General features: G+C 37.3%; 1 protein-coding gene across 1 annotated transcript; it reads right to left on the reverse strand.

Annotated features, from left to right (window-relative positions):
• Window positions 1-7,818: 7,818 nt before the first annotated feature.
• LOC114542784 lies at window positions 7,819-9,174 on the reverse strand. The gene is made up of 3 exons (XM_028562234.1): window positions 8,910-9,174; window positions 8,500-8,697; window positions 7,819-8,135 (listed from the first exon to the last, which is right to left on the reverse strand). The coding sequence occupies exons 1-3, from the start codon at window positions 9,121-9,123 to the stop codon at window positions 7,969-7,971; spliced, it is 579 nt and encodes a 192-aa protein (XP_028418035.1). The 5' UTR covers window positions 9,124-9,174; the 3' UTR covers window positions 7,819-7,968.
• Window positions 9,175-10,121: the final 947 nt, after the last annotated feature.

Raw genomic sequence — 10,121 nt, forward strand, 5'->3', positions numbered from 1 at the left:
TTCGAGCTGATGGACACGACGTAAGGTTTTAACCTGCGATTCTAAGGCAGCCTTCTTCGCAGCGGCCTTCGCTTTCGAACTGCTAAAACTTGTTGCCGAACCACATAGCGAGTTTGAACGAGACGATACGCGGGAACCTACTTGACTGATCGAATCTTCTGGCCGAATATGACCGCTATGGGAGTCCGAAATGTGATGATCGACGCCAAATGAACTTGATGAAAAGGCCAAGCACGACAAAGAAAATATCGATATCTTCGTTCCTCTGCTGTTATCTGGTATCGACATCCAAAAATACTGTAAACTGTCACTGGAACGTGGATACGAGACAAAAACAGTTCTCTTTTCTTAAGCAAAGCATCACTAAACTTCTTGACACGTTCATGCAAGACAAAGGCAACAAAATGATGCATTTCTGGTAACTATTATTTGTTAGTACGCGTTTACATCAGTGCTGAATAATGGATTCATTCTTAACTGATTGTCGGACTGATAATATGATCAATGAACAATGTAAACAAGCTAAAGAATTATCATTGGATTAATACGCTCGGGCAACTTTCTCCGACTAATTAATGGTGATAGAAACATTGTCCCCGATCCTAATTTTGCCTTCGTATACTCGATTCATGGTATCGTTAAAAAAAGTAATTTCATACGAAAAAAAACTATGGCAAGAAACTTTGCATTGATGATTTAAGCATCATTCAAAATCAACCTCTTAGCTAACATCGTATATTGCATACATCCAACGACAAAATTACATGCACAAGCTGTTGTAAAACAATAAACATCGTAGCGTACTGATATTGAAGTGAAAGCTGATTAACCAGTGACTTTTTGAAATTGTAAAAAAACCTGGAACACTCCGAAAACTTATTTTATACTTTCAATATATCAGATATTTGTTATATATCACAATGTGTGCCGCCATCCTGGAACCTGACTTCTTTCCTTTTGTACTGTCAACATTGTTTTGTCCAATACATGTCTTATTTCTAATATTTTTGTGTATACTTTTTCTACATTCTCTCTATTGTCTCTCTTGTAAAAAAATGTTTTATGTGTGAATTCCGTCATTCGAAATTTATATGAAGAATGTCCATATAATTGTCTAGAATGTGTATTTCATGTGATTATTTAATTTAATTGTGTAATAAAATCTAATTTTCTATTACTGTATCTGACATATATATTGACTAGTGCATTTCTTTGGCGAGAGAGGTTTATGACATTGAAAACATAAAACTAATCAATTCAATGATTTTTGTCGCAATCTGCCATCTGTTTGACAGTGAGCATAACTTGCAATCAACGTTCCTCACCTAACCCCAAAAAAGGCTGCCATAATATCTAATCCATTACCCTTAGGTAATCGGTTATTTAAACAGATAGTTTATTAACCCTCTAGTGCCCAAGGGTTTCCCTGTGACGAGTAAAATCGTCTGGCGTTAGACAGACTAAAATAGTAAAGTGTCACAATGGCCACTACTTATAAAATCTACTTTGTTTAATAGTTTTTGAGCTTGATGTTCAAAAGACATTATAGGTATAATTGAAAGCCGGTGACCATGCGCGATTTTTGAGAATAACTATATAAATTGCAGTGCTTCGCTTTACTGTAATCGCTGCTGATGTTTTCGAGGCTATACCCACATGTACGCTATGCGTACCTCTCGTTGAAATAATAAATTAAAATTGTTTCCTCGTTTCCGGGCTTTCCCTGTTTTACAAATTATGCGAAGCTGTGTTTTCTTGATCTACTTGTGATGTAGTATATGTTTTATCGGAAGAGAATCAGGTAATCTTTTTGAAATATTTTCGTTTCTTCCGTCTGGACTTTAGTATATAAGTAATATACGACTTAAAATTAAAGCTCAAAGCCAGTAAGTCTATCAAAACTTCTGTTATGAAAAGCAAAAATGTTTGCCAACAACATATTTTTATTTAATTATTATTAACTCAATAAAAGTTTTATTGCTATGTTACAGTGAACTAGTTTTTTATGTCAGCCTTTTTGCTAAATTTTCATAATGCAATTTTTTCAAACAGCCAAACTTTTACTAGAATGTATACAAGTTATAAGTTTGTGTATATTTTTAGCTAAACAAGGCATACTAGTCACTTTATATTGATTTATTTGCCTGACCTGGCAGGGGTTCAGGCAGGTTATTTAACAACCACTGGAGTCAGTGGAGTGGCAGTTAAAGCCTAATATTTTCTTTGACAAGATTTATCATGGTTTAATAGCTATAATTTCTGTACCTTGTACTTACTTTGTAACCATTAATAAAGGGTAGACTAAATTGAGTACAGTGAGACTTATCAGATTTTTCTTATTTTGCAGGAATATTGCATCCTTTAATTCCTTTGTCCTGAACAGGCGCGGATCTAGGGGTGATCAGAGCGATCACGCGACTAAGGTAAAAATTGCCAAGAAAAGTGTTCGAATGAAATAGCAGTCCAGTTGCTAAACACGTGCAGTGTATTGAGCTGATCAGGCACTGGTGATGTTTGGCAGTCCAGTTGTTAAGAGAGTTCCGTGACCAGGCCTTCAAGCACGAGCGCGCAGAAAAGCGGTCTTATGCATGAATTTTGCTCGCTTCGTCATCAAATCCCAGTCATCACATTGGCTGTCTCTCTTTTTGCGTGATTTGTGGGGAGTTCTGATCGGTGAAGCGATCAGGGGCTCGAATCGGGCTATTCAATTGGCTAATTCAAAATCTATCTGAATTCTCATTGGTTGTATTTTTCTGATCGATCAGTGTGATCTGACCTTGACCTGAGAGCGTGCAAACAGCAAGGTTCCTTGGCCTTTCTGAATTCTGATTGACGTCATCGTAGTTTTGACAGCAACGAAAACTCGAACGATTAACTCAAAAGAAACATTTTATTATCAAAACTATTTATTAATCATGTCAGATCTTTACAAAGCCGTGAGATGTGCTTTGGAGAAAGACGATCGGCAATATCTTAAAACTATCGAGGCCGATCTGAAGAAGCGAATAGACGCCGCAGCAAAGCGTTCAACTGAGCAATTTTTAAACAAACTGAAAAACACCAGCTTCTGCCTCACGAGAAATTTTGCTGCGGAATCGTACATCCCGGCGTCTGTTCGGAAGACAACAAAGAAGTTTTGTACGGCCTTAAGGTAAACATAACAACATTTTACAAAAATTTCGTGCATTTGTTTATTGGTGATTGTGTAATTTGTGTTAGAACTGTCAAGCTGCACAAGCTATAAAGTTGAAATTTACACGTTGCACGTTGAAATTTACATAGGATTTCGCTTTAATTTACATATAACTGCGGCGTATGCATACGCTTCAAGAGGAATCGAGGAGTGTAATAATGTATTATCACTACCATGTGAACTACGTGTGTACCTAATACCTTCTGTGAAATGTACAACCCGATGTGTCATGTGTTAGGGTAAAGCAGGCCTTGCAATGAAGATAAATCAGATAAAGCCGTCAGCGTCGAGCTTCAAATGCATCGTGTGCTGGCAAACAAAGGAATTCGTGAAGTTTTTCCAAATGTTGCAATTGCTCTTCGAATTTATTTGACATTAATGGTGAGCAACTGTTCGGGAGAGCGATCATTTTCCGCATTGAAACGCATCAAGAACGTGCTTAGGTCTACCATGACAGACCAGAAACTGAACAATTTATCTATAATGTGTATAGAGGCAGAGGTCTTACGCAAAATCGACTTCCAGGATATCATTAAAGAATTTGCCTCTCGTAAATGCCGCAAACCTATTTTGTAAGGTGCCTGATGTAATAAGAAAACTGTATGTTTTTATATTAAAAATCTAGCCAGTACGGCATTCACGCGGGTTTCATATATTTATCTGGAATATTTGCTGTTTTCTATTTATAGAAACCCAAAGATGCGAGTTTGAATCCTCCTTGAAGCGACGAATTATTTGTTGTTTCTTAGCCTTGCCATGCAGTTAAATAAATCGACACGCACTGCGGGGTGGGCCGAAAAAATACAATAGATTTTTCCACAATTGTATATTTGTATATTGGCTTTACTTTAATATAAAGAATCTCTCTCAGAAAGATAACTGAATTTCATTGTCCGAAGTCTGAACACCAGCTGACAATTTTTGAAAATACATAACAAAACATAATTCGAAGATTAACATCTTAAAATCTAAAATATAGGTTAAAACAAGAAAACAAGAATTTTTATCTAAAATCACAATCATTAGTTTTATGATGGTCTTCACAAACTCGTTGTTGCCTTGTTTTAACTATAAATCTATATACGTTCGTAGTTAACACACACTACACAGTCACGCTAATTCCGCCGCAGTCAGACCAGTGCTGACAAAGTGGTTATCATTTGTCACATGAAGGCTCCCCGATAAAAAGATCTCTGGTTGGTGTAAAAAAAGTTTGCTTTTTGCCGGTAACTTCATTACCCAGCCTTGTTATGTTAAGGCCAGTTCAGACGGGCGAATTTGCTGCGATTTATGTCGCAAAGTTATGGAATAGGCTTCATCATGTTAAGTAAAAAATCCGTTAGCGGTAAGGACATTGAACGGCTTATTATACTGACGAATATTACAATAACAATTCAAACGCTAAAATAAGCGATAAATATATAAAAATCGCAGCAAAAATCGCCCGTTTGAACTGGCCTTTTGGTCTCTCGCTTTCAAGTCTCGCCACATTGAACGCGTTTCTATGATTAACGGTAGACTGGAACTAGTGTTTCTCTACATTCCTGGGATTGGCGGGATTGGTAATCTGGGTATTAAAAATACTACACCTGCCTGACCAATCTGACAGTATTTATACTACGTAGATTCTAGCGAACCGCCTGACCTAACTAGTGCCTGCGTGCCCTACTATACTTGGCAGTGCTGACCCCATGACAAGACATTCAAGCCCCGTTTACACGACAAACAATTCTGGCACGGTACCCTTAAATATTGGCACCGTACCATTTTGCCTCCCCGTTTACAGGACAAAAAGTTTGCAAAATTGCCGGTCCAAAAAAATTTGACCGGCACTCCAATAATTTGGCACGGCACTCGTAAAAATTGAGCCCTAAGGCACATTTTTCAGCGGTTGATATTTCCGCGGGAAAATTTAAAAATGGCGGCTTTTAACCAAGTACACAATCTCAAATTACTGCTACTTTGGTTCCTTCGAAGAAGAAGAAAAAGAGCTAATATATATTAAATAAAAAAGAATGCTGAAATCAGATGTTTATTCAACAAATAAACTCCGTATATCATTTTTGAAGGCAATTTTAGTATGGGTTAATCGTCCACGTTACAGAGCACTGTGGATGCATCCACGGTCATTTTACTGGTTCAAGATGGTTGATCGAGAGTATGATGACGAACTTTGGTATTCCAACTTTCGAGTTACAAGGGGAACATTCGAATTTCTTTCAAGCAAGGTGATGAATATATACGCCGCAAAGCAGGGCGCTTATATACCGTATATAAGCGCCCTGCCGCAAAGATACAGTCATGCGCTCTGCAATTTCGGCGAAGCGACGGCTGGCCATTACGTTGTACTTCCTGGCATCCACTGCTGAATATAGAACTATAGCCAATTTATTTGGTGTTTCAAGATCGTTCGTGTGTTTATGTGTTAGAGATGTCTGCAAAGCGATAACAAGCAAGTTGTTCCGTGTCGTGAGTTTTCCGCATGGAGATGAATTGGTGCAAATTATCCATGATTATGAACAACGCTGGGGTTTTCCCATGTGTGCTGGAGCAATTGACGGGACACACATTCCATCGTGGCACCGGCCGAATGTCATGCAGAATATGTAAACAGAAAAGGCTATCACAGCATAATCATGCAGGCTGTTGTAGATTGCAAATACCTGTATAGAGATGTGGTGATCGGTTGGCCTGGGAGCGTTCACGACGCACGTGTATTTACAAATTCACATATTTTCAAGAAAGGAAATGAAGGCAATCTATTTCCAGATAATCTCACTATGGAAATACAAGGAACAGAATTGTCACCGTTTATAGTAGCGGATCCTGCTTACCCCCTCTTGCCATGGATTTTGAAAGGTTTTCAGAGAAAAGATGACCAGCCGAGAAGAGAAAGGGTGTTTAACTATCGCCTTAGCAGAGCCAGAATGACGGTAGAAAACACCTTCGGTAGGTGGAAAGGACGTTTCATTAGATTTCGGAAGTGTGTTGATATGGAGGTACCTGCACTGGTCAATGTCGTTTAAGCCTCTTGTATTCTGCATAACATTTGCGAGATTCAAAACAACGATTTTTTGCCGCAGTGGGAAGAAGCAGAAACAGCAGAGGAAGCAGTTGTGGGGGTTGATAACGCTGACATTGTAGAAGCTGATGCACACGATATTCGTGAGGCATTAGCTGATCACTTTTTTTAGCTAGAAATGCTGAGCACAATAATTGATACAACGATGTTAAACTGATATAAATATGAGTATCGATTGACACTAAACTTAAACTGTATTACTGTTCGCAATATAAAGGTTTTACATGAAAAAACTCTATACAGAAAAAATATATATGTTTAACTTTAAACTTAGCGTACAGTATCTTGATAATTGTTACCAACGTGTAATCCGAAGCAAATTGTCGCATACGCAAGGTTCTTTTGTGTGCATGGCTCTATGCCGACACTTGCATAAAAAATGCAGTAATAACACAACGCACTAACCCAGAATGGATAAAGAACAGCAAATATGAACACGCTACTTAATCCTTAAGACTAAGTTTAAAACTGTACAAAAGGGATTTATAAACCAACATAGGTTTTGTCTCCGTCCAAGTTGTAGCGAGTAAGACTTTGAGCATCATATCCGTAACTTGTTTCTATATTGGTTTGTTGCTGAACGCTGGCAAATGGTTGAGAACAAACACTGGATACAGAGCTGCTTGAATTTCGACCCAACAGATTTTGTGTTGCCAATCATCATTGTTTCATCGGAACCAAGACGACCGGTTAGGACAATTTTAGATTAAGCACGTGGCCAAGGAACTCGCAAATCGTATTATAAATTATATTAAACAATTCGATCTAGAATAAGAGCAAATCAATACAAAGAATATTAATAAAAACATGCATATATAGTTCCGATCAAGTTCGCACGTGTGATATAAATTACCCTTAATAATATGACATAAACAACAATATAAATTCGATAGCTTACTTCTGTAGTGAGGTCCTTTAAGCATATACTTAATGATGGCGCAGGTTAGCTTGTCGTAGTCTCTCACAGATACTTCACATTAATCACATACATACATACATTTACACATTTTCCGTCTCTCTTGCTCTATTTTCCTATCTCACTAATTATGTGCTGGTGTTAAATGTTAATACATGCTCTATATGACCTCATGGTCAAAGTTTATGTCACATGTCCATCATGCCTAGTGAAGCTGTTGATCCAATCATACTAAAAATTTTTAACTCGTGTTCCCTTTCTTCTTTTCTTTTTCATTCTCCAGTCTTGCTTGTTCCATCTGAAATTGGTGTTCTTTCTCCAACCTTGTCTCTTCAAGTTTCTTATATCTAGAAGATATTAAGAAGGGGGGTAGACTATTTGTCTATTTAAAACCCATAGTTAGATTGACAGTAATAATGTTTAAGAAGCTTTTATACTATTATTGTTTGGCCAATTTTGGACAACCTTTTTTGGTAAAGTTGTATAGAACAAATAAGGCATGCAATGATACCACAACTTTGTGAAAATTATTGAAGGAAATAAAGTTAAAAAATTAGTATTTAACTTCTAAAAAACATTTCTTGATTTTACATGTAAGTTTAAAATATATTATGCATGTCTGAAATAATTGCTAAACCACATATTGTTGAAATACTGCAAAAGCGATGTCTGCTCTGCGAAACTTGCAGTTTACACAGCTTTATAGAGTAAAACAACTTTCTTCCTGCTTGATGTTACTCCATACCTATTCCATACCACCCTAACTGTTACAGGTAATTAATTGTGTGCAGTCTCCTTGAATTGGTTAAAAGCAACTTCCATGCTTTTCTCAATTGAACTCTTTTTCTTCTTCCTTGTTCCAACCTTTTTCTCATGTGTACCTTTCCCTTTTATGGCTTTCTCTTCTTGGTTTTCTAATTTTAGATCAATTTCCTCTGGCACCTCTAATGTATTCAGTCAAATTTTTTTAAGTACAAAGAATGAGGGATCCACCATAGGGACCCATATACACATTTATTGAAAAAGATTTTGTCTCAAGTGTCCCAAGTAGAATGCATGGGTGGGGGAGCAGTAAAAAAATAGGGAATTAAGGAAAAATGGCAAAATTGCTAGGAATTAATAGATGGTCAGGACATGGTCTCCCAAAAATTATTTGAAATATTAAATCCTTTTTGGCATATTTCATCTACAATTAAATGCAATGAAATATCAAATATTGAGTAGTATTAATTATATAATGCATGTTTTTTTCTAGTTATCAGAGATTATCGAAAAATAAAAGACAACATTTAATAATGTTACTCTTACCAACAGCAATTGTATTTCCATCAACAGTACTTGGGCCACATTTTGGACAAATAAATTCATCCTCTTGAGCATACACCATCAGAGAACCACCCTCAGTAACGTGTGTTCCTTCTGAGTAAATATTTTGTTCATACTCACACTTCTGGCATTTGTGAATATGTGTTGAACCTCCCCCATACTTCTCCATTAGATTTTCAACTAGCAAAAAATTAACATGCTCTTAGGATCAATAAAGTAACATTCAATAATTAAGTATTCAAATTACTTTACAACAGATGGTACAAATTTAATACAATTTCGACTTAAAAGATCCATGCAGCTGACAAATGTTTAGAAAAACCAAGCCACATTACATTTGCTGATTTTGATAACTCTGAAACTCACATATAAATATATGCATAGGTGTATACCTAAACTCTCTTCATCGTCTGAAGAATCATCACCATTGTAATCCATTTTCTCAGATTCTGCCATTGTGTCCACAAGAGCAACAGGAATGACATTATGCCTTTGAGAAAGGAACCTGTCCATCTGCTCAAAGAACGGCCACGTCTTGCTTCTACCATTCCCACTCTTTTTCGTTTTGTCTTTTTCCGATTGATATTTTTGCCTTAACTTTTTCATCTTATTTACCACTTCCTTTAATGTGAAGTCACAATAACCTTTTGCTCGTAACTGATCCAACAAAATAACCTGATTTATTAAGTAACATTCAAATTAACATTCTGCTTGATGGATAAACATGCAGTAACTACTCCACAATATATCAGATACCACAAGAAGTCGCAAAAACTAGGAATCTTCCTCAGACCTCAGTGCAGGCAGCGTGCTATTAAATTAAAAGCCTAAGAAAAATGTTAAAAAATATACGGAATATTAACTTACCAGTAACCGCTGATCAACTTTACTAGTCTCTTTAGAACCTTTAGAATGATCGAATGCTTCCTGAATTGTATCGTCACACCAAAGATTAAGAAGTGTTTTCGTTGCTTCGTTGCTCCACACCTTACCTCGGTTTTTCTTGATGGCGGCCATTTTGGTTTACTAATACGCAAAAAGGCGCGAAGTATATGTTTGCGTCATCGGATAGAGAAAAGTGCTCAGATAGCAAAATTTTAGGCACGGTACCGCTTATTTGGCGGGCCGAGACTACCTCCAGAGGTGGTCTCGGCCCGCCAAAAATTTTAGGTACCCGTGCCGCAATTGCACAGGACCGGTACCGTTTACATGACAAAAATTAAGAGTGCCCTTTTTTTTGGCCCGGGTGCTAAAAATTAAGCGTGCCGTGCCAAAAATTGTTGACGTGTAAACGGGGCTTCAGCTCCGGGTTCGTGGCTCCGGGTTCGAGCGAACCCGGAGCTGGAGTGGCTAGTTTTCATACAAACCGATGTGGCCGTTTCTCTTTTAATGCATGGGAATCGAAAAATTTATAAAGGCCATTCTTCTTTGTTATATTATCAAGAACATGGCCTAGAATGAGAGTTTTATTTTATTTACTTTGCTCGCAATAGCTCCGTAAAGTTAGGTATTTTTTTGCAAAGTTGACCGGTCAGCGGCACGGGCGACCGCCAGGCTTTATAAAAGTTCGATTTACTAGCTTTACGACGAGCTTTTGTAAAAAC

Source organism: Dendronephthya gigantea, unplaced genomic scaffold (assembly GCF_004324835.1).
Source record: "Dendronephthya gigantea isolate DGI-Jeju-01 unplaced genomic scaffold, DenGig_1.0 000397F, whole genome shotgun sequence".
Classification (NCBI taxonomy): Eukaryota; Metazoa; Cnidaria; class Anthozoa; order Malacalcyonacea; family Nephtheidae; genus Dendronephthya; species Dendronephthya gigantea.